This window comes from Dendropsophus ebraccatus, chromosome 1, assembly GCF_027789765.1.
Source record: "Dendropsophus ebraccatus isolate aDenEbr1 chromosome 1, aDenEbr1.pat, whole genome shotgun sequence".
NCBI classification, from domain to species: Eukaryota; Metazoa; Chordata; class Amphibia; order Anura; family Hylidae; genus Dendropsophus; species Dendropsophus ebraccatus.
The window spans coordinates 11,718,340-11,744,507 of NC_091454.1; the positions used below are offsets into that span (position 1 = coordinate 11,718,340).

The following is a 26,168-nucleotide window of genomic DNA, read 5'->3' on the forward strand; positions in this document are numbered from 1 at the left end:
TCCATGTGTGAGGTGACTGTATGTATAATGTCCATGTGTGGGGTGAGGTGACTGTATGTATACTGTGCATGTGTGAGGTGGCTGTATGTATACTGTCCATGTGTGGTGGCTGTATGTATACTGTCAGTGTGTGAGGTGACTGAATGTATAATGTCCATGTGTGAGTTGACTATGTATACTGTATGTGTGAGGTGACTGTATGTATAATGTCCATGTGTGAGGTGACTGTATGTATAATGTCCATGTGTGAGATGACTATGTATACTGTCCATGTGTGAGGTGACTATATGTATACTGTCCATGTGTGAGATGACTATGTATACTGTCAGTGTGTGAGGTGGCTGTATGTATACTGTCCATGTGTGAGGTGGCTGTATGTATACTGTCCATGTGTGAGGTGGCTGTATGTATACTGTCCATGTGTGAGGTGGCTGTATGTATACTGTCCATGTGTGAGGTGACTGTATGTATACTGTATGTGTGAGGTGACTGTATGTATATTGTATGTGTGAGGTGGCTGTATGTATACTATCCATGTGTGGGGTGAGGTGACTGTATGTATACTGTCAGTGTGTGAAGTGGCTGTATGTATGCTGTCCATGTGTGGGGTGAGGTGACTGTATGTATACTGTATGTGTGAGGTGACTATGTATACTGTCCATGTGTGGTGGCTGTATGTATACTGTATGTGTGAGGTGGCTGTATGTATACTGTCCATGTGTAAGGTGACTGTATGTATACTGTCCATGTGTGAGATGGCTGTATGTATACTGTCCATGTGTGTGGTGGCTGTATGTATACTGTCCATGTGTGAGATGGCTATATGTATACTGTGCATGTGTGTGGTGGCTGTATGTATACTCTCCATGTGTGAGGTGACCGTATGTACACTGTCCATGTGTGAGGTGGCCGTATGTACACTGTCCATGTGTGAGGTGGCTGTATGTATACTGTCCATGTGTGAGATGGCTGTATGTATACTGTCCATGTGTGAGGTGGCTGTATGTATACTGTCCATGTGTGAGGTGGCTGTATGTATACTGTCCATGTGTGAGGTGACTGTATCTATACTATCCATGTGTGAGGTTAACATGCCAATTCTTTTAGTGAAGAGCCGCAGAGCTCTATAAAATTAAGACACCGAGGCAGGCAGAATTCAGAGCGGAGTCCATGGCAAAGATTCTACTTGGAATTTCCAACTTTTTTCCTAAGTGTAAACGTACCCTCACAGGGCAGTGAGGCGCTGCATCCATTTAACCGTGAGTGCTCATTATCAGCAGTGGCTGAGTGACCACCGTGCTGTTCACTCAGCTAGTGTAAAATGTCAGAGAGACCCCTAACTTACCAGAAGTGATGTGCCATGTGTATAGCTTGTATACCCAAAGGCTGTCCCTGAGTATAACTCATTGTCCTGCGCATTGAAGCATGTCTGAGCTGGAGGAAGCATTACTAGCAAAGATAATTTTTTGGGTGATGCTGCCCCCTGCTGGCTGTATTTTATATCTGCCATAATACAAATAAAGCAACTGGGCTGGTTGGCAAACAAGGCTGTAAAAAACTTTGGCTACAGTCCAAGCAACAACAGCTTAGCTTGTGTCTCTTATTGATGCAGGATGGAATTTACTAATATTATGAAAAGGTACAGAAAATCTGGTAAGTACATAATTTAAAGTGTACCTGTCATCATAAAAAAAAAATTGACAATAGAGTCAAAAGTTTTGATCAGTCCAGGTGTGAGTGTTCTGACCTGTACCGATCATCAGAATGAGCGGAGAGAGGATTGTGCTGCAGCACGTCTGTTCCCTGCTCTCTGTGTCAGAAAATGTTAGGTACACTTTAACGTAATTCTGTCAGATGAAATTTGTGTTCCAAACTAATGAAACTGTGATCTGTGCAGCATCGGCCACATTTTAACATGTTCCAGCAGCCTATACTTCCATATCGGCCGCAGGAACATTACTAAATGGTTATTTGAATTGCAGGCACCTTTGGATGTGCCTGCAATTCAATTAACCATAGACTTCAGGTTAACCCTTTCACAACCATAGGTCATTGATACCCAGGTCGTTTTTGGACATCGGCTTATGGAATCATAATGATCCCATAAGCTGATGTCCATAGCTCTGTCCCCTGCCAGTGTTAGAATCTTCTGACTGCGGCAGGTGAGAGAGGGGGCAGGCTCACGGCCACGAACCCAGCCTTCCCTTCCCCGACGGGCTTCGTAGCAAGGAAGCCGCAGAGCCCCGATGTTTACCAGACAGAGAATTCTCCCTCTGTAGAGGGAGAATTTTCTGTCTGGAGCCTTATAGATGCGGTGGTCGTGCTGACCGCAGTATCTATAGGGTTAACTCTCAGTACCAGTGTGCGGCTTCGGTGCTGGGAGTTGCGGCGGGGGACCAGCCACGGATGACAGGCACAGCTTCTGCACCTGTGTCATCCGGTATCGTAAATTAACGTCACTGCAGCATCAGACATAACCTGCAGCGAAGTTAATTTACTGTGCAGCGGCGGGAGAGGGTTAATTGAATTCTGGACGGTAAAAAAAAAAATCAGCAACCCGATTTCCCGGCATGATCTAAACTATAGATAAGCGAATCACTCATCTAAACAAAGCAAATCTTTGTTTAATCAGCGCTTCGCTCATAATGCCATCGGCCTTTCAGTGCTGCTCTGCTCCATGCGCTCCTTCCTGGGTGCTGGGGAAAAGCTTGATCCAATCCTGGAAAACTGGGAGAAGTTTCCCAGGATTGGATTCAGCTTTTCTCAGCATCCTGGGAGGAGCAGCAGGGAGCAGAACAGTGCTGAAAGGCCGGCGGCATGATGAGCGGAGTGCTGATCTAACGAAGCATTAAAGTGACTGTACCATCAGGGTACAAACACACACACCATATACGCAGCTTATTTACTGCTGCGATACGCAGCAGATTAGATGTAAATAACTGAACACAGCATCAAATCTGCACAATCAAATCTGCTGCGTATACGGTGTGTGTTTGTACCCTCAGGCTCTGGCTGAAGCACAGGAGGCGGGCCGACCTACCCCCGTGGGAGGAAACCCCCACCCCTCTATGATATGGATCCATTGATTCTAATGGAGCCGCTTCATAGAGGGGAGGGGGTTTCCTCCCACAGGTGGAGGGTCGGCCCGCCTCCTGTGCTTCACCCAGAGCCAGATGGTACAATCACTTTAAGTTCAGCTCTAAACCATAAAGAACAAATGGTAGCGCATAGTGGCAGTGACTCTACAATCTTGAGAGAATCAAAATACTCAGAGGCTATGTTCACACACAGTATTTCTGTCAGTCAACCAAAACCAGAAGTGGGTTGAAAACCCAAAAGATGAGCAAATCTCTCCATTATAATTTTGCCCTCTCACTTCCACTCCTTTTTGGTTAAAAAGTGACTGACGGAAATACTATGTGTGAACATGGCCTCAGTGTGCATTTTTCCCCCCTTAGCATTTGGTATATTTTTATGTGTTACAAACCGTAGCTAAAATACAACAATAAACAGTAGACATCACTTCTATACCTACATTTTATTAATTCCATAAGGTCCAGGAGTTACACATACAGATCAAAAGACAAATAAAAATCCTTCCAAGTGCTGAGGATCTAAACAGTCTATACACACACACACACACACACACACACACACACATATTAACATTGCTACAATCTTTTAAAAATATATAAATTGCTTTATTCCTAAATGTAATTAGTGTTGAATTATCAGATGTTCTGAATTATTAGACCAACATAGAAAACTTACTGATGGAGAAGCCCCCAAAAGATAAAAACTAATGACTCTGCTGCTTTAAATCACATTATTTGTAGTGTTAAAACATTAAAAAAGCAACATATATTTACAAAAAAAAAAAAAACAAGAGATGTCCATTAGATACAAAGGTCACAAATTGCTTGGAAAAATGCCAACCTGCAGCATGCTAAAGTGAATAACACCACATACAGTGATTGAACAAGCTTGTGAACACTCGGCAGACAAGCAGAGATCACAGATGTCATTTGTTATCTGGACCTTGGTTCGCTGAGCCAATGTGAGGAGTGGATTCGATAAGAAGGAATGTAAAGGAAGGATTTTTCCTTCCTGCAGAAAAGACTAAGGCTGCATTTCCACATGGACTGCCTGTAACAGACTGTCCTCCCGCCCGGGCAGCATCTGTGATAAGATGCTGGGAGGGGGGGGGAACTGTACAGATATGCACCGCGCTGTACTTACATATCTGTACAGTTCCCCCACTCTCAGCATCTAATTATAGATGCTGCCCTGGCGGGGGAGAGTCGGTTACAGGCATTCCACGTCCATGTGAAACACGGAACGTGTGAATGTAGCCCATTAGCTTTGTCTCAAAAAAAAAAAAAAACTGCAGTGGTAATTGTCCAAACAAAAGCAATGCGTAAAATCAGTCTTTGGGGTTGCTTTATAAGTTAAACATAAAAATTTGATGCAGTTCTCTAATTACAAGTCTGACCACTATATTTGGAACCTGGAGGGAATATTTCCTCTAGTGAGGGTCAATGAGGGACTTGTGTAAGGAAGGGGGTTTTCCAGAGTTTTTTTTTCTACCTCTGCAATGAGCAAGTGGGTCTATTTCCATTTATATGTGCCCTGACCACAGTTTAAAAAAAAAAAATAGGAAAATACCCCTCTTAAGGCTAGAATCAAACTTAGCTTCTTTTTTGGCCATACAGTAATTCCCAGATGATTCAAATTTTTTTTTTTTTTTGTTGGGGGGGGGGGGGGGGGGGGGGGGGCAAAAAAAACAAAACAGCAGCCAGATGTTAGCTGGGAGATAAAAGGGAAATATGAAATGCCACACATTTTTATTCTTAAGAATTTTTCACACTGTAGTGGTGTTTCTATGTTTTCTGGCAAAATGGCAGCATGATCAAGATATGGCATTTTATTCTAGAAATACTAGTTTTATATCACCCCTAGACTTCTATAGCTGGGAACAGAAACTGCAAAAAAAAAAAAAAATCCTTAAATGATTCAATAGAAACCAACCTACTTTTATTTAGAAAAACCACCACTGACTAAACAAATGCATGTATTCCCTAATCACTTCCGGCTAACATCCAGCCATGGTGGTTTTCAGTTCCAAAAAAACAACCTTGTAAAAGTCTCTATATGTGACACCAGCCTTAGGGTATGTGCACACTACGGAATCCCGATGGAACACCCGTTACGGATTCTGCAGCTTAAGGCCGCGCGCACCTCCGCTGCTCCCATAGGCTATATTCTATGGTTTGCAAGATTACTCTGTCCGCCCGAAGAATGCGGGTTAATTCTTCCAGCGGACTCTGGCAAACCACAGAATGAAGCCTATGGGAGCAGCGGAGATGCGCGTGCCCCCGAGTTGCAGAATCCGTAACGGGTGTTCTGTCGGGATTCCATAGTGTGCACATACCCTTATATAGAAAAACTTTACAGAATAGTAAAGGATACTTTTCACGTTCAGACAATTTGGATTGTATATGGATTGGTTTTGTGGCACTGTTCACATTTTCAGACTTTGAAAAAATATTGGTTTCAGTTGAAAAAAAAAAAACAACTGAAGGAAATACTATGTGTGAACATTCCCCTCCTCAGCAGTTTCTTACGCTACATGATAAGTCGCATGGCCCCAGCTGTATAAACAATTGTATCGTTCGCGCAGTCATGGAAAGTTATGATGGTTTCTTCCAGTTGCTGCCTCCACCCAATATCTTTACAGAACCTTCCCATACATATAATACAGCATGGAGGGGCTCGGTGAAGGTGGTGGTGAAGGTGTGTAAGTGTCTGATGGTGTAACACAACTCATAAAAGGACAACTGCCCGGCCTCATAATCCAGACAGATCCTGACTTTATTACTATAGAAACTGTAAGGTAACTGGATCTCTTCGCTGTCATGTATCACTGAATACTGATTATTACCCCTCCCCATACACCAGGACTTGTTGTTATCTCCAATGTATGACTGATCTCCCCTCCTTTCTATACTGGGATAACACATCCCCACACTCCACTCTTCTGATCTACTGATCTCCACATCCCAGTAATGTCGCCCTGAGGAGAATCTCCTGCTGCTCATCACTTGAGAATAATCCTGGAATCTCTCTGCTGTTTCTGGACGATTCTGCTCCTCTTCTGTCCCGGTTGCAGTTTTCAGGTCGTCGGATATAAGGAGATTAATATCAGCTGTGTTTACATCCAGTAATATATATGCAGGACCCTCCCTATAGATCTTTATACCAGATATTATGTCACATAATGTACAGAATGTGTCTGAGATCACAGTCACATCCAGATCATCTACATCATGGGGCTGTCTATCATGTCCCCCTGTGTCCTCATCACCTCCCCCTTCCTCAGGATCACACAAGTCACCTGTGTCTGGTTCCTGTAAAACAGTCAGTGGATCCGCCATGTTACACAGCTCCTCAATGTGTCTCATCTTCCTGGACAGCTCGTCCTTCTTTATTTCCAGCTGCTGGATCAGAGCAGACAGTGACAGTGACTCTTTCTTTTCCTGCCTGGAGATTTCGCTCAGGACCCTCTTCTCCAGGTGGTCCAGCCGTCTCCTGATGTCTGTAAACAGGGCAGTGACTCTCTCGGCTTCTCCAGCTGCTTTTTCTTGAGCTTTTCTCCTGCGGTCCTCCACACTCTGGATTCTTTCCTCAGTCTCCTCTTTATTTGTCATCAGTTTCTGGAGAACATTTCTCAGTTTCTTTTTCTTCTTCTCAGAAGCCTCATCTAGAGACTCCAACTTGTGTCCATTGTGTTTATCAATGAGATAGCAGGACACACAGATACAAGCAGCATCCTCAGTGCAGTAATATTCCAGCATCTTCTTATGGACAGAACATTTCCTCTTCTCCAGGGAAGTGCTGGGCTCAGATAAGACGTGTTCTGGTGACTTGCTGTGAGCTCTCAGGTGTTTATCACACAGAGAAGCCTCACAGTGCAGACAGGATCTCACAGCAGGTACAGCAGAGTCCACACAGTAAGTGCAGCAGATCCCAGTTTCTGTCATTGTTGGAGGAGTCAGCAGTATATTCTCCATTAGTTTACATAGAGCTAAGCATTTCATCAGTGCAGGCCGCTCCTGATACTCTTCTCTGCATTCAGGACAGGAATAAACTCCAGCCCCGTCCTGTGTATCCAGCACACGACCAATACAGAGCCGGCAGAAATTGTGTCCACATTTCAGCATTACAGGATCTGTATAAGTGCTCAGACAGATGGAACAGTCCAGCTCATCTCTAAGAGAAGCAGACACCATGGCTGACAGAGGAAAGGGAAACCAAACTGCAGAAACCGGAGGGCGGGTTTTATACCTGTTTTCCTAGGGCAGGGCTGAACCACACAAGATCAGTCACTTTTAACCTGTTCATGGACACTTTCAAATATTAATACATTGGCAGCAACAAAAACATCCCCCACAATAAAAGGAAAGACTGAAGATCATGGTGCAAGCATAGATTAGGCCAGCTTCACAGTGCATTTTAAAATTCCATTTAATGTGCATATTTGGAAGGTGAAAACCATATCCTGTAGCGCAACCATAGGCATGTTCACACAACAATTTTTAAAACAAGGCTGTTACTTCATTCTCAAAATAACGGACGTTGTTTTACATACTTTGGTAGCTGGCTGTTGGTACATTATTTAAGTTAGGGTTAAATGACGACCGCATTGAACACCCTTTTGGGTGTGGCTATTTTTAAAGGCCCATTGAAAATCGTTGAGAAGACAGCCAAAAAAAAAAAATCTGTGTGAACAAACTAAAATAACAGCTTTAAATAACAGCTGACAAAAAACATCCTGAGCATTAATTTGACGGCTGCTGTAAACAGCATTATTCTATTCATTGTGTGAACTAACGGCCGTTGTTTCCATAGACTTAAATGGAAATCATTGAGGACTGAAAATAACAGCTGTTATTTTGAGTATCAAGTAACGGACGTTATTTTACTAAAAAAGACAACAGTGTGAACATAGCCATAGGCTGTAATGTGTGAAATGGAAAAAAGTCTATAGTTTAAATCCATTTTTTATGGAGGATGTTCAAGTTTACTGCAACCCACTATTCCATCCTCCAGATTAAACATATCTGCCACATATACAATATAATTTCCATAGACTAAAATTAGTTATTTTCCAAAACATATAGCATGAATTTTGCTGTATGTTTTTTTTTCTTTAATAATTGATTTTTTGAATAATTTTTATACATTACAGAAACACATCAACACTCAATACACATGATAAAATAACACTGCAAGCACACCAGACACAAGGGGGTGAGTTCCAGGACACCAAGGGGGGATTTAGGAAGGTTAGGCCTGAGGTGTACGCCAGGGAGAAGGCGGGCTGGCAAAGCTGGGGGGGGGGTGACAAGGCGGGGAGGAGGCGTGACCTCCTCCCGCGCCTCATTTATCATGATTTACGCTTGCAGGCTTAAATCATGACGCAAATCTACACCTGCTGGAAACGTGTGCCTCTTAGTGAATGGGGAAAAACTAGAGGTCCACATGTGAGTATATTGGGTTTATAGGGGTAGAAGGTATCGGGAATCTGGTTACATAGATGGGTAAATTTTCATATGTACCTTTGTTTATTCTGCAAGTCAGGTCGTAATGGGGTGTTGCTTGGCCTATTTTGATTTGCACATCTTTTTATGAGGTGGCAAGATTCTGCATATATTTTTGATGGCTACTGGGGGAACATGGCTGGCTACTGACTGCATTGGAGGCACATGTCACCACAAGCACACCATATGGAATTGTTGGAGTTCTAGGAGGCCAAGCAGATGGCCTCATTGTGTAGTAAAAAAGGAGAGGTCCACATGTGAGCATTTTTGTTTCATAGGAGTAGTGGTGGGGGGTATCGGGAAGCTGGAGGCGCAGATGGGTGCATTTTCATATGCGCCTATTCTTATTTTGCAAGACAGGCTGTATTTCACGGACTATTCCAATTGGCACAAGTTTTTGCAAGGAGGCAATATTCTGCATATGTTTTTTGTTGGCTACTGCAGGTGTTGACTCGTGGTTGACTATTGGCTGCTCCAGTGGCACATGGCTGGCTACTGGCTGCCTCGGAGGCACATGGCTCGCTACAAGGGACACATAGCTGGCTACTGGAGGCACATGGCTATCTACTGGCTGCCTCTGAGGCACATGGCTGGCTACAAGGGACACATAGCTGGCTACTGGAGGCACATGGCTATCTACTGGCTGCCTCGGAGGCTCATGGCTGGCTACAAGGGACACATAGTTTGCTACTGGAGGTACATGGTTGGCTTCAAGGAACACATAGCTGGCTACTGGAGGCACATGGCTGGCTACAAGGGTCACATAGCTGGCTACTGGAGGCACATGGCTATCTACTGGCTGCCTCTGAGGCACATGGCTGACTACAAGGGACACATAGCTGGCTACTGGAGGCACATGGCTATCTACTGGCTGCCTCGGAGGCACATGGCTGGCTACAAGGGACACATAGCTTGCTACTGGAGGCACATGGCTGGCTACAAGGGTCACATAGCTGGCTACTGGAGGCACATGGCTGGCTACTAGCTGCATTGGATGCAGATGGCTGGCTACCTGGGACAAATAACTGGATACTGGCTGCATTTTAGGCATATGTCTGGCTACTTAGTTCACATGGCTGGTCCCTGACTGCATCAGGGGCACATGTATGGCTATGCAGGAGCATTTACTTTTTGAATTGTAACATTATGAATTATTATAGACAAGGTCCTTTTTGTGTGTATGTAAAAAAATTTTTCCTCCTCGCAAAAAGGTGAGCATTTTTATTGCATAGTGAGTACTGTAGCCAAAACCTTTTGTATTGCTATAATTAAAGGACAACTGATATTTGTTGTTTTTTTTTTTTTTGCTGCAGGTGGAGGCCGAAAAAAGCAGCAGGTCAACAAACTCCTATGTAGATGAAGAATTAGCGAGTACAGTAAGGCTCTGTTCCCATTGTGTTTTTCCATCTTTTTCACTTTTCAGTACATTTACTTTTAACATACAAAAAAAGTGGTTAACCACAACTAAAGAGAATATATCTTTTTTTTATGTTAGTCAATGGGAAACTGATTCAGTGTGTATCATAATCATAAAAAATATTTTTGTATTGTCTTTGTTTGCAGTGTAGTGACCTAAGGACTTTTGTCAATGTTCCCAGCCCATGGAAGTGAGTGGTATAGATGAGCAACAGCAAAATAAGGCATCTCCATAGGATCCAATCGCCAGGTTTGTGTAGGCCCCACCTCCTTGATGCTATTCACTTCCTAAATAGAGCCTTTTCAATGACATGTAAAACTGAACCAGCCATTGTCGCTGGCAGCTGGGTTGACAGTCACGAGCTGACAATGTCACTCAATAATGGTCAAATATTATTCTATATCACCTCTTTTCCACAGCAGAAACAGATTGCCTATGGCTCTGTCCATGATTTCCAGGCAGTCCTTGGGGCTGTATCCACATTCTTCTGGCAACGGGATTCAAATGCTGTTCGGGTTAGTGCAAACCCAAACTTTCGGTAAGTTTGCAACATCAGGGTACGTGTCGAGATTTTGTTGTACATGATATGTAGAAAATATATTTTCTACATGGCTGTGAACATTGTTTGGCTGAACTTTTCAGAGACATTTGATACTATGCCACATGAAGGGTTGGTCTATAAAATGAGGATGCTGGGAATAGGGGAAAATATATGTGAAAGTAACTGGGGTAAGTAACTGGCTGAGTGATATGAAACTGGGGGTGGTTTTTTGATGGAACATACGAAACCCATGGGATCAAAAAAGACATAGATGCTAAAGGAAAAAAAACATAGTTTGACCTCTAGAAATCACTAGTCAAGCCAGACATGGAATACTGTGTATATAAGAAGAGGTGTAGAGGAGGGCGGTCATTAGGGGAATGGGTGGGTTATAGGACCAATATTATCAAGCTTTGGGTTATTTACTAAAAATATGTCTTAGGGGTGATCACAATGTACAAATATATGAATATATCGCTCTAGTGATCTTTTTACACCTAGGCCTGTAACCATGACAAGGGGGCATCTTCTACATATAGAGGAAAGAAGGTTTCACCATCATCACAGAAGGGGATTCTTTACTGTAAGAGCAGTGAGACTATGGAACTCTCTGCCACATGATGTTGTCATGGCTGGCTCATTAAATAAGTTCAAGGAAGGAATTTGTAACATCACATGAGATAGGACATTGACCCGGGGATTTATTCTGATTTTGGAGTCAGGAAAGAACATTTTCTCCCTGTGAAAATTGGCATCTGCCTCTTGAGGATTTTTGCCTTTCTCTGGATTAACATGGTAGGGTTATGGATTGAAGCTACCATAAAGGCAGGGCAAGCAGCCGCAGGGGGGCCCGGGCCACCCATTGCAAAGCGTGGCCTGCAGGGGCTTAGCAAGGGGTTCAACATGGGGGGGGGGGGCGAGTGAGTCTCAGTGGGCCCCCAACTGATTATTTTACCCATAGGGAACCTCAGTAGAGGACAATGCTTTCTGAATAATAAAGGGTATTTTCTACTACATTATTCATAGTGACTGAAAATAGTGGAATAGACTTTCTATATTTCACATATATAACCATGTTAAAATTAAAGGGGTTATTCAGCATTACAAAAACATAGCTGCCTTTTTCCAGAAACAGCGCCACTCTCCTCCAAAGCTTGGATGTGGTAGTGCAGCTCAGTTCCACTAAAAGAGAATGGAACCAAGTTGTAATACCACAAACATCATAGAGGAAGCTGTGGCGCTGTTTCTGTTTTGTAACTAGCCATCCATTCTTCTATCTCTTTGTCTCATATCTATCTGTCTAATATCTATTGGGCAGCATGAGGACTACACCATAGCTGAACACCCGAAATGTATACCCGCAGTACCAATAGAGTAACTGTATAGTACAAATGCTGGGTAATAACAATAAAGTTCAAGACAACTATACTTAATAACCTATATACAAAAAGCCAGACTACTGCAACATAACTAAATGGAATAATCACTTTATAAGACGACCCCCAACTTTTCCAGCTGAAATATAGAGTTTGGGATATACTCGCCGTATAAGACCACCCCTCTTCCAACCCACACCAAATAAAAATTTATAAAAGACATCAGACAGCAGCGAGATCGAAGAAGCAGGTATAGTAATACTGATAGGATATACGGGCGGGCCAGAAGGGGGAAAGAGGTATGTTTTTTTTGGGCACAGCGCCACTCTACCGTATCTTGCTCTTGCTCTGCCCTTCATACGGTTGCCGTATACGGCAAGGATTCCACCATTTTTTAGCTCCCCCACTGAATGTGGTGACTGCAGATTCTCCAGTCCGTTTCCAAATTTCTTTGCCCTATAACACAACTACCGCCGTATAAGACAACCACTGACTTGTGAGAATATTTTCCTGGGTTAAAAATTAGTCTTATACGCAGGACTGTATTTACTATAGATTATTTACGATAGCTGATGGGCCTAGCATGGGGCACACACACCAGCTAGAGGCTACAGCAAATTTTAGGATGTATAAAAGATAATAAATATATATATATATATATATATATATCCCCCTGAGAATGCAGTATGATAACATAAATGATGAAATAGATAAAAACTGTAGCTGAAACAACAAATAAAGGCTCAGACACCACTTCTATACATATATTTTATTAACCCCTAGAAGGTCCAGCAGTTACATACACAGTTCTCCCTAAAATTATGAGGAGGAAAAGACAAATGAAAATCATCCTATTTTCTCCAAATGCTGAAGATCAAAACATATAAAAGATAGATATATTTATATTTACAACATTACTATATATGTGTAACGTTGCTGTAATCTTTATAAGGCTATGTTCACACATAGTATTTTGGACAGTATTTGGAGCCAAAAATCAGGAGTGGAGCTGATGGAGGAAAAACTACAATGGAAACATTTGCAGTTTCTGTGTTTTCAGTCCACTCCAGATTTTGGTAGAAAAATACTGACCAAAAATACTATAGCTGGGAGGATCCAAAAGGACACTGGGGAGCACGGACAGGTAAGTATTACTTTATCATTTTCTATATACAGTTTCATCTGTGCCCGACCATGCACCTCCTATTACACGGAGCGATGCATGGTCGGCGGGCGATGCTTTTTAAACCTGCTAAGAGGAAATGATCAGCTGATTATCTCCTCATCGGCTGATTATTGTCTTTATTACACATGGGAATATCTGCCGGATTTTGCCTGATTGGACAAATAATCACCCCGTGTAATAGGGCCCTAAAACTGGATTAAAAAGGAATGGAAACTATACAGGAAGGCCTTATACTTTTTATTCCTGCTGGATCCACTTACACTTTTTTACTCTGTAATATCAGTTTTAAGGGATTACTGTTTTTTTGGATGTTGCACTCAATTTTACATAACGCAATTCCAGCGTGCTGCTGGAATTTTATTTCTTTAATGTCTTAATGGATGCTTCAACCTTATCAACTATGTAATTCTTTTATTATTTAATTTTTCATGCAGAAAATGATACAAAGCAAGAAGCAATGAAAAGAAACATGTTTACACCTGCTTTTGTTTAAAGGGGTATTCCGAAGAAATATTGTTTATCTAGTTGTGCAAGGAGCAAGGGGGTCAGTATAATTGCTCTAAACCTCTGCCCTGACAACAGAGTCTGAAATACCCCTCTAAAAAACTATGTGAAGTGCTGTATGCGCTATACAAATAAAAGCATTATTATTATTATAAAGGATAGAATCACACCATTAAAAAAAAAAAGCTATAATTGCCATGTGACTTTTTGACAAAAAAAAAACAAAAACGCAGCAGCCAGATGTTAGCTGGGAGTCAGTAGGGAAATATGAAATGACATACCCACATGGCATTTTAATTTTTAGTCGTTTTTCATGGGGGGGGGCTAATGGCATTATTTTTAAAATGCAGGATGATCAATCTCTGGCATTTTTTTTCCCCAATTAATACTTGCATTATTCCTCCTGTAGACTTCTATAGGAAAAAAGAAACAAAAAAAAGGTCATGTCTGTTGCGATTCTTTTCTCCCCGCCCCCCCTTAAATGGTTAAATTGAAATTCTTGAGTCATGTTGTTAAAAAATAAATAAATTAGTTGACTTGTAATGATACTGTAACGCCTGGAGTAGTGGATCCACTGGACCGTCACCAGCGATGGCACTAACCTCACCAGGGAGCGGAGTCTAAGGGGCCGCTGGTTTTCACCAGAGCCCGCCGCAAGGCAGGATGGACTTGCTGCGGCAGGCGACCCCCAGGTCGCTACCCCTGGCTTGGTTGCTGGTGATGGCAGGCGAGGCGTGGCAGGAGCAGTAGGCAGGAGATGGTAGTGGCAGAGGTCTGTAGTCGTGACCGCAGGAGACAGGCTGAAGACAGGAGCAATAGAGTAACAATGAAGCAGGAACCAGGAACAAGGACTAGGGACCAGGTAGTGGACAGGAATCAGGAACAAGGACTAGGGACCAGGTAGCAGACAGGAATCAGGAACAACAGGGAGCTGGGCCAAACGCTATGGGAAGCATGTAGAGGCTCCAACCCAAGGGACAGGGCATGCTGGGATTTATAGGGGAGTGATTGGTGCAACTAACCAATTAAGGGCGGACTGGCCCTTTAAATCTGAGACAGCCGGCGCGCGCCGGCCGGCACAGACCGAGACAGGAACGGAGGAGAGGTGAGGCGCCCCAGGGGCCGAACTAGCAGCAGCGCCGGGTCCCTATACAAGGATCCCGGCGGCTGCATGGGACAGGAGGCGGTCGCGGCGGCGACCCGGAACGCGGGAAGCCGCCGCGGCCGTGACAGATACAAATGGGAGGCACTAAAATGCCTATATAAATACACACTAAAGTAAAAAAAAAAAAAAAAAAAAGACACCAGAATAATAACAGCAGTAATAAGTTTTTGATACTTTTTTGTAGCTTCAAAAAGAGCAAGGTTAAAAAAAATTCAAGAAACCCTCAAGCAGTAAAAAAAAAAAATTGAAAGTCTCTATATAGTGTGTGATACCAGCTTTATATAGAAAAAACATTGTACAAAAAACAAAGGTTAATTTTAATGTTGGGACCAGTAGGATACAGTAATATAGGTGACTATGCTAGTGTATATAGAGTAACATAGGTGACTGCTAGTGTATATACAGTAATATAGGTGACTATGCTAGTGTATATACAGTAGCATAGGTGACTATGCTATTGTATATACACTTTATATACAATAGCATAGTCACCTATGTTACCTTATATACAGTAGCATAGTCACCTATATTACTGTATATACAATAGCATAGTCACCTATATTACTGTATATACACTAGCATAGTCACCTATATTACTGTATATACAATAGCATAGTCACCTATATTACTGCATATACACTAGCAGTCACCTATATTACTGTATATACAATAGCAGTCACCTATATTACTGTATATACACTAGCATAGTCACCTATATTACTGTATATACAATAGCATAGTAACCTATATTACTGTATATACACTAGCATAGTCACCTATATTACTGTATATACAATAGCATAGTCACCTATGTAACTGTATATACAATAGCATAGTCACCTATATTACTGTATATACAATAGCATAGTCACTTATTACTGTATATACAATAGTAGCACAGTCACCTATATTACTGTATATACAATAGCATAGTCACCTATGTAACTGTATATACAATAGCATAGTCACTTATTACTGTATATACAATAGTAGCACAGTCACCTATATTACTGTATATACAATAGCATAGTCACTTATTACTGTATATACAATAGTAGCACAGTTACCTATATTACTGTATATACAATAGCATAGTCACCTATGTAACTGTATATACAATAGCATAGTCACCTATATTACTGTATATACAATAGCAGTCACCTATATTACTGTATATACAATAGCAGTCACTAGGGCTGGGCGGTATACCGCAAAAATACCGATACCGTCACTGGCGTCAGTTAACCGACCTCAACTCTGCCAGGACGGTATCTGCGGTATTCCCCCACCCGGCGGCCGCATGCTCTGGTGCAGGGAGAGAGAGGGGTCCCGGGTGGAGAGGTGGAGGCTGGACAGCTGATGCTCCGGTTCACCTCCTGAGCCAGGACGCACATATACTGCTGCAGGGCAGGGGATGGAAGATCCTGCTGTGTGGGCTGAAGAGGAAGGCTGAAGATGTGACAGGCTGCACACAGACGGCAGCGTCCTCTCCAGTGTGAGCTCAGCGCTGCTGCTGCCGGGCGGCTCACTTCTCCTAGCTTCTCTGGAAGCTGCACGGTGAGCCCTGCCCCCCCCCTCTCCCGCATATACAGTTGGGGTCAGGTATGGGTCGGCACCTCCATGCTTCACTGGCCACCGCACTCTGTCCCGCACAGGAATCCTCGGAGCCCCGTTATGTTTTGTCAGTGCTGGAAGCAGCTGTGTGTGAGGCTCTGCCCGGGACACAGATATATGTGCTACAGCACTGCGTGACAGGGGCCGAGGATTCCTGTGCGGGAGAGAGAGAGCCGTGCCCGGGGGAACATGGAGGTGCCGACCTATACCTGACCCCCTGCAGCCACTGAGAAGATCTCTATCTCTCTATCTCTCTCCTATCTATCTCCTATCTATCTCCTATCTATCTATCTATCTATCTATCTATCTATCTATCTATCTATCTATTAATCTATCTATTATCTATCTATCTATCTCTCTATCTCTCTCTCTCTCCTATCTACCCCTCTCTCTCTCTCCCTCCTATCTATCTATCTATCTATCTATCTAAATCACAGGAAAATAGTAGCAGCACTTCAAGAGAGGTAGAAGTCGAGACCTGGGACCGTATTTAAATAGTATAGGAAAATCCACAGCACTCCTAATGCAATTCAAGGTGCGATTTATTGAAAAAGCAAGTGCAGCATACAGACGCAACGTTTAATAGCTGCAGAAACGTTGCGTCTGTATGCTGCATTTGCTTTTTCAATAAATCGCACCTTGAATTGCATTAGGAGTGCTGTGGATTTTCCTATACTATCTATCTGTCTCCTATCTGTCTATACATACACACACACACTATATATATATATATATATATATATATATATATATACACACACTGTATATATAGATAGATACATAGATAGATAAAGCAAACAATATAGGCAGCACACTAAACGAACTGTGGAGGCCAGCAGTCGAATACCAAGTCAGCTAGTAAAAAATACTCTGCAGCACTCTGATGGTAATACAAACGTGGATTTATTCCATATAACAATATGCATCAAACTTCACAAGTAATATACAATGTTTCGTCGTCTCCTACACCATTTTCAAGTGCCACTTGAAAATGGCGTAGGAGATGCCAAAACGTTGTGTATTACTTGTGAAGTTTGCTGCACATTGTTATATGGAATAAATCCACGTTTGTATTACCATCGGAAAATAGGGTTTTAAAAAGTGGTGTGGCTTTTAAAAGGGGCGTGTCATAATTATCGTTCAATTTATCGTTACCGCGGCTTCATGTACGATAAACCGCGATATTGATTTAGGCCATTATCGCCCAGCCCTAGCAGTCACCTATATTACTGTATATACAATAGCATAGTCACTTATTACTGTAGATACAATAGTAGCACAGTTACCTATATTACTGTATATACAATAGCAGTCACCTATATTACTGTATATACAATAGCATAGTCACTTATTACTGTATATACAATAGCATAGTCACCTATATTACTGTATATACAATAGCATAGTCACCTAATATAGGTGTCTGTGCTACTATTGTATATACAGTAATAAGTGACTATGCTATTGTATATACAGTAATATAGGTGACTGCTATTGTATATACAGTAATATAGATGACTATGCTATTGTATATACAGTATATATACAGTAATATAGGTGACTATGCTCTTGTATATAGAGTAACACCTTGGTATTCAAAACGCATTTCCCTCTGAAGTTTTGTTCGGTACTGGAACATTGCTTTCAGAAAATCGGGGGGAGAACTGTCAGGTTGTATTAAGGTGTTCAGACACCAAGGTTACAGGTTCTGGATACCCACTGCAAATACTACTGTATGTATTGGGGCTCATAATACAGTGTGGGGGCACTTTCAGGGCATTATACTGTCTGTGGCGCACCAATTCTGATAACACTGGGATCGGGGGGGGAGGCGCCATTTGCCTTCTCTGCCTAGGGCACCAAAACTTCTTGTCCCGGCCCTGGTGTTCAATACGGTAAATCCACAATGTAAATTAAAAGTTTCTATACGTTAAACAATCCTCTATGTATTTCAATCCTCTATGTATTCCAGAAAGGATCAGAAACTTGGTTGATACTGGGAATAAAGGACATGACACACTGGGGAATTATCCACAAGGAGACACAGAGAATACACATTGGCAGCATTCCCAGAGTATATCATCTCCAGTATACAGCTGCACCCAGAGAGTAGTCACCAGGTACCTGTAGAGTGGATCATCCACCAATGTGATCAAATCATAGGAACAGCTGCCATGTGGGAATCATCACCTGTAGCCGCACTTTCACATTTATTCCACAGGTCGAACAATACACCAATCAGAATCTCATCAGTTTCTCACTGTAGGTTATGATTCTTATAGAACCATCCCATACCAATAATGCAGCATGAAGGGGCTCGGTGAAGGTGTCGGTGAAGGTGTATAAGTGTCTGATGGGGTCACACAGCTCAGAAAAGGACAGCTGCCCGGCCTCATAATCCAGACAGATCCTGATTCTTTTACTGGAGATATTGTCAGGTAATTGGATCTCTTCACTGTCATGTCTCACTGAATACTGATTATTATGCCTCTGCATACACCAGGACTTGTAATTATTTCCAATACGTGAATGACCTCCCCTCCTGCCTGTACTGGGATAACACATCCCCACCCTCCAGCTCCCTGACCTGATCTCCACATCCCAGTAATGTCGCCCTGAGGAGAATCTCCTGCTGCTCATCACCTGACGATAATACTCGAATCTCTTTGCTGTTTCTGGACGATTCTGCTCCTTCCATGTCCAGGTTGCAGTTTTCAGGTCATCTGATATAAGGAGCTTATTATTAGCTGTGTTTACATCCAGTAATATGTCTGCAGGACCCTCCCCATAGATCCTTATACTTGATATTATGTCACATAATGTGCGGAATGTGTCTGAGATCACAGCCACATCCAGATCATCTACACCATGGAGCTGTCTATCATGTCCCCCAGTGTCCTCATCACCTCCCTCCTCCTCAGGATCACACAAGTCACCTGTGTCTGGTTCCTGTAAGACAGTCAGTGGATCCGCCATGTTACACAGCTCCTCAATGTGTCTCATCTTCCTGGACAGCTCGTCCTTCTTTATTTCCAGCTGCTGGATCAGAGCAGACAGTGACAGTGACTCTTCCTTTTCCTGCCTGGAGATCTCGCTCAGGACCCTCTTCTCCAGGTCGTCCAGCCGTCTCCTGATGTCTGTAAACAGGGCAGTGACTCTCTCGGCTTCTCCAGCTGCTTTTTCTTGAGCTTTTCTCCTGCGCTCCTCCACACTCTGGACTCTTTCCTCAGTCTCCTTTTTTTTTATGATCAGTTTCTGGAGAACATTTCTCAGCTTCACCTTCTTGTTTTTAAAGGCCTCATCTAGTGACTCCACTTTATGTCTATTGTGTTCTCCAATCAGATAACAGGACACACAGATACAAGCAGCGTCCTCAGTGCAGTAATATTCCAGCATCTTCTTATGGACAGAACATTTCCTCTTCTCCAGGGAAGTGCTGGGCTCAGATAAGGCGTGTTCTGGTGACTTGCTGTGAGCTCTCAGGTGTTTATCACACAGAGAAGCCTCACAGTGCAGACAGGATATCACAGCAGGTACAGCAGAGTCCACACAGTAAGTGCAGCAGATCCCGCTTTCTGTCGGTGTTGGAGGAGTCAGCAGTATATTCTCCATTAGATTACACAGAGCGATGTTCCTCATCAGTGCAGGCCGCTCCTGATACTCTTCTCTGCATTCAGGACAGGAATAAACTCCAGCCCCGTCCTGTGTATCCAGCACACGACCAATACAGACCCGGCAGAAGTTGTGGCCACATCTCAGCATTACAGGATCTGTATAAGTGATCAGACAGATGGAACAGTCCAGCTCGTCTCTCAGAGCAGCAGACGCCATGGCTGACGGAGGAGGAAGAGGGAAACGAAACTACAGAAACCAGAGGGCGGGTTATACTTGTGTACACAGGGCAGGGCTGAGCAGCACAAGATCAGTCACTATTAACCTCTTCATGAACACTTGTTAGAGTCATACATTCTATTTTCTGTATATTTATGGTCTACATTGTGATCTAAGCTGTTCCTTATGGGTGATATTATTAATGTAACAGGCAGAATTGTTTAGTAATAAGAAAGAGAAACACTGAGAATAAAACGGCATTACCACCTTACATAATCCTTATTATTATATTTCTCATATGTTAATGGTTTTTAAAAAAAAATCTTGTTGGCGAAATGTGAATGAAAATCACCAGTCAGCATTTTACCATCATGGTGACGGTATGTGATGCCTGATGTGGCGGCACTTTATATATGATGATGTTTGGTGTTTCTGAAGCCTTTTAAATCCTGGGGAGTGAGCTGATCTACAGTCATGCCCAAAAGTTTTGAGAATGACACAAATATTATATTTTCACATGATCTGCTGCCCTCTGGCTTTTATGTGTGTTTGTCAGATGTTTTTATCACATACAGAAATATAATTGCAATCATATTATGAGTAACAAAAGCTTATACTGACAGAATGAGTTAAAGGGAACCTGTCACCCCCCGTACCGGGGTGACAGGCTCCCGACCCCCCGTTAGAGACCCCTATACTTACCTCATCCCGCCGGGTCCCGCTTCTGGATTCGGTCGGGTCCCGGAGATCTCAGCCGCTGCAGCCCGGCGCGCGCGCTGAGAGATGAGTCCAACACCCATAGAGAATGACAGGAGAGTCCAGCGCTCCGTCATTCTCTATGAGCGTTGGACTCATCTGTCAGCGCGCGCGCCGGGCTGCAGCGGCTGAGATCTCCGGGACCCGACCGAATCCAGAAGCGGGACCCGGCGGGATGAGGTAAGTATAGGGGGTTCTAACGGGGGGTCGGGAGCCTGTCACCCCGGCACGGGGGGTGACAGGTTCCCTTTAATGCAGCAAGTCAATATTAGCAGTGTTGACCTTTCTTCTTCAGGACCGCCTTGCTCCAAGAGTCTCCGTCTCACAGTGCGTGCAGATGCCATTCCTGAGCAAGCTCTGCACTGCTGGTAGCCCGATCCCGCAGCCGAAACACTTTTTTTTTTTTACATATTTATTTATTGTTCAGAGACATTTTTTTTATTCCTGCTTATTTGTCGACTAATTAATTATTTTTTCTTATGAAAACAAGAAAAAAAAAGTTTCTAAAACGAAAAAAAAAAAAACGCGGCTGCGGCAGGGTGCGGATCGGACCCCACACGTTACCTTGTCCTGTGTTTTAACATGATTCATTTGGAGAGTACGGCTGCCAGAACCCTGTGATCGTTCTTGCAGTTGAACCTCCTGATGAAGCTCCTGCCGCTTGTCACCAGCCCGTCCCCGGCACGTAACTGGCCGCTGATCACACGCTGGACGGCTGGTGGTCACTCCATCTGCCTGTGGTAGATCTGCCCCATTATAATGTAGCGACCACCCAGCGTGAGGTGCAGGCAGCGGGTGTGGCATAGGGGGTTGTCCATCTACATCATGTATGATCCCGTTCACAGCGAAGTCACTTTGACAATAGGCCTCCCGCTCGTCCCTCTCTTTTGGACATGCTGTCAAACACGTCCGCTCTTTACCATCAGCTTCTTTCCTGAAGATACTGATCTGGTGGAGCAGACTTGCAGGATGGCGGTTAGTGATCCAGGCGGCTTTGCTAGAGTTGTGAGTCGCCTTAATGAGTTTCGGGCCCCCAGGCCGGTTGCTCTCATGGTCTGGGATCTGATAGGACACTGTGCGGTGACTATGAGGGGACGCCAGAGGAGTCGGGCCGGTTCCTGTCCTGGAGGACCTTGCTGGAGCCCCCATACCCACCAGCTGAGCTCTTCCTCAGTCCAGTGTTATTGTCCAGCGCCAGTTTATCCTTCGTCTTCTTGTCGGACGGCACCGGAGTCTTCTTCATATCACCTGGCTTTGTAAGATGAGATGCGGTAATGTGTAGTCGGGTGGGAGGTCTCACTGGGGGGCGCTGCCAGGACGATCCAGTGCCTGTCTATAGGGGTCCGGGAGGGAATGTCCAAAACATCTTTCTGTGCAGCGGTGATGGTTATGATGAGGATGAGAGTGCATCCAGTCCCAGCCCAAAACACTTTTAAGAGATACAACTAAATATTCCCAGAGACAGCACTTCAAGTGAAGAAAATCGTGATACTTTATCCACATCTTACTCCGCGACGTTTCGGCTGTTCCTTATACTTTCTCACGCTTAAGACAGGATGAGGAACAGCTGAAATGTTGGATGGAACCTGGATGGTTGGGTCCTGTCTAGTGAGGTGTGCACTCCTCTCTATTGCCTAGTATACTTGCCGCTGCTTTTCTTATCTATTATTGTAATATCAGATACAGTCACCTCTCCCACTTGTCTTTATAAACTGAAAAGCACAGACAAACATCTAGTCTTGCTGGACACTTTTACCCAATGTAGTTACCTCTATTTAGGATAGCATAATGATGATCATCCATGCACTTATGTCACGGGATATATATTCAAGGCTGAATTTCCACGCCAAATCCATAGTGTGAACGGGCCCTAAGGCGCATACTGCTGAATGGAATGGCCTGCTGAACAGGAGAGTTGGTTGGTCTGTTTACACCGCCCCCTGGTGGTAGCTTTTATGTGTGCATACCAATAATATGCTAAGTGATGCACCATCCGTTATGTGAGAACTGCACATGAAGGCAGGATAAGGCTATGTTCACACTACGTAGGAATCCGTGCGCATTTCGTACGGCGCCGTACATGTGCGGCTGAAACAACGGGCGTGCGAATATTCGATGTGCCGGCGGATGCGTACGCAATGTGTACGCAATGCGAACGTACGCCCATAGTCTACTTACGCTTCCCGAGCCCCCTACGAAGCGATCTGACAGCGGTCTTTTACTTGGAAATCTTCGCCTAGCCCCGGACACCCCACAGAACCTTTTGGATCGGCATAGAAGAGTGGGAAAATGAAGAAATCACCACTTCGTACGGATTCGCGGGATACGCTACGGCGTAAGTTACAAGCCTTCCGGCTGGAAACAATGGTCTGGTTCATTTCTTACGGCGCCGTATACGATCCCGGTGTACATTCGTACGAAGTGTGAACTGTGCGGCCGGGATCGTATACTTTGCATTGTACGCTAACTACGTAAGTTTCTGGCCGCATATTCACGGAGCGCACTGCGGCCGGAAGCTTACGTAGTGTGAACATAGCCTAAAGCTTACCACAGAGAAACATACTGATCAGTAACTTCTGTTTTCTCTAAAGGAGCAGAAAATGCAGGTAGTCAGAGAGCGGATCACATGGACCTTTCCACCAGCCTGAAACGGCGTCCTACAGGGCAAAGAACACAGCGGCAGGACAACTGACAGGTGCGTGTAAGTGACCGCGGCACCCTGGTGCTCACCACGGGAAATAAAAAGAGGGAAGTGTACCTGTCATTAGAAAAAAATTCAGATGTCAGAGAGATATGTAACAAGATTTGATTGGTCGGGGTCTGAGTGTTTAGACCAAACGATCTGGGAGACTCAATGCTCAATGCGTTCTTTCCCGGTTCTGTTTTATGTGACCTGGATAGAAGCATAATGTATATCTATTGGACCTTCAGAGATGATGACATCACACGGGGGGTGAGGTAGAGCTTAAAGGCGAGATCTAGCCGAGCCTCCTGTGACATTAGAGGATGATGCGTTATTTACAGAACAAGGGAGGAGTGGAGGAGCTTTGGCCAATGCACATTGTGTAGTTCTTCTATTTTCTATTTCCTGTTGGGTGAATCCCACAAAACTTTGCAGAAGCCAGTAACACTATATTAGAAAGTTATATATCTTGGGGTGGTAATACAATTTTCTTATACCGGAGTACCCCTTTAATGGGGATTTTTATTCTCTCAAGATTGCCATTATGCCCTACCACATGGTCTCTATGGGTCAGCTCATGCCAGGGAATTAGGTTGTCTAGTCATCCATCCCTCAGATAATGAGTTCCAGGCATAATATAAACTAGAGTAAGAGTCTTATATGAAACTCGCCTGGTATGGAATAGATGCCTTGGAAACCAATCCCCCAGTATGAGCTGCGTCTCTCCACGCCGACCTCTGGAAACCATTTGATGGCACATTATATATATATATATATATATATATATATATATATATATATATATATATATATACACACAGTGTAAGGCTATGTTAACACTACGTAAAAGTACTGCCGTTGTTGCCGTACAGCCGTACTTTTGGCGCGGTGGAACAATGCCTTACTTTCAATGGGATCCCAGCCGGTAATCACATTGTATGCGCTCCGGCCGGGATCCTGTACGGGGCCGCAAATAAGTGATATGTCAGTTTTCTGCGGCCGCAATTCAATGAATTGAGGCCGTAGGAAACCCTGTCAGTTCACACTATGAAGCGAGCGGCTCCAGCCGCGCACTCCATAGTGTGCAGGGGGAAGTTCTGATGCGGGCGCCCGCTGCTGCGCCCGCATTAGAGCTCTGCGGACGGACATATAATCCGGCCGGTACTTATGATCCGGGCACAGACCGGCCGTTCCGTGACCTGGCCGGGGTCACGGAACACCCGGTCTGATACGTTGTGTGAACATAGGCTAAAATATATATACAGTGGTACCTTGGTTTAAGAGTAACTTGGATTAAGAGCTCCCTGCACTGGGTGGGAGGGTGAGTGGGGGAGGGGCAGGGTCTGCATAGTGGGGTCTACAGCCCTGTACTCTGACCCAGGAAGTCTCCATCACCTTCTAAGGGTCAGTTCAGACGTACAGACTCGCAGCGTAAATGTGGCTGCGAGTCTGTCAGATCCTGGCAGTTCGCTGTCAAAACATACTCGCAGCGGTCGGAACGACCGCTGCGTGTATGTGAGTCTGCCGGCCCGTTAACCCCTCCGGCCCCCGCTGCTGCTACCGCCGCCGCTCGCTGTGTCTGTATACATTACCTGTCCGCGCTGCACGGAGTCCCGACGTACTGCTCTCCCGCCCGGCCAATCAGTGTGTTGCCCTGCCGCAGCTACTGATTGGCCGGGCGGGAGAGCAGTATGTCGGGACTCCGTGCAGCGCGGACAGGTAATGTATACAGACACAGCGAGCGGCAGCAGCAGCGGGGGCCGGAGGGGTTAACAGGCCGGCAGACTCACATACACGCAGCGGTCGTTCCGACCGCTGCGAGTATGTTTTGACAGCGAACTGCCAGGACCTGACAGACTCGCAGCCACATTTACGCTGCGAGTCTGTACGTCTGAACTGACCCTAAATCATTCCAGATTCATTCAGACTGGGGCTTGCATCAGGGGACAGGACTGTGGAGGTAATCTCTTCATAGTTGTAACCCCTCTCTCCCCAGACAGAGAGTGCTGCTATACTGTACCCACACCTGCCCTGCTCATTCCTTCATGCTCCCTGCAGTCTCTGCCAGCCCTTGTGTTTTCCATCCTCTCCATTCCTGCTATAATGTGCTTGCACTCACACCCAGCTATACACACTGCTGCTATAATGTGCCTGCACTTACACTCAGCTATACACACTGCTGCTATAATGTGCCTGCACTTACACTCAGCCATTTACACTGCTGTATAGAGAAATTTCTGTCACTGTCCTCCTCTGTGATTCCCACTTCCTGATTGGTCCATGCTGAACACACACCCCTTCCCCATTGCTGTCATGTTACCACACAGACCGCAGCTCTGCTTCTCTAGTCTAGCCTATTGTACTACACTACTGCATTATGGGGATCTGCAGTTCCATCTTGTATCTACAAACTCCTGCTGCTTTTCCTGGTTTATGCTGTTACTATACATTATACTCCACATGCTGATTGCTATACTTTACAGTAACTTATAATC

The 26,168-nt window shown here is 44.3% G+C and overlaps 2 protein-coding genes across 2 annotated transcripts; both read right to left on the reverse strand.

Annotated features, from left to right (window-relative positions):
- Positions 1-5,478: 5,478 nt before the first annotated feature.
- LOC138772054 (E3 ubiquitin/ISG15 ligase TRIM25-like) lies at positions 5,479-7,292 on the reverse strand. Its single transcript, XM_069952152.1, has one exon. The coding sequence runs from the start codon at positions 7,287-7,289 to the stop codon at positions 5,691-5,693; it is 1,599 nt and encodes a 532-aa protein (XP_069808253.1). The 5' UTR covers positions 7,290-7,292; the 3' UTR covers positions 5,479-5,690.
- An 11,082-nt stretch (positions 7,293-18,374) lies between these two features.
- LOC138772062 (E3 ubiquitin/ISG15 ligase TRIM25-like) lies at positions 18,375-20,329 on the reverse strand. The gene has a single exon (XM_069952164.1). The coding sequence runs from the start codon at positions 20,232-20,234 to the stop codon at positions 18,642-18,644; it is 1,593 nt and encodes a 530-aa protein (XP_069808265.1). The 5' UTR covers positions 20,235-20,329; the 3' UTR covers positions 18,375-18,641.
- Positions 20,330-26,168: the final 5,839 nt, after the last annotated feature.

Coding starts and splice junctions, on each gene's coding strand:
- LOC138772054 (XM_069952152.1), bottom strand. CDS start 7,289: ATGGTGTCTGCTTCTCTTAGAGATGAGCTGGACTGTTCCATCTGTCTG.
- LOC138772062 (XM_069952164.1), bottom strand. CDS start 20,234: ATGGCGTCTGCTGCTCTGAGAGACGAGCTGGACTGTTCCATCTGTCTG.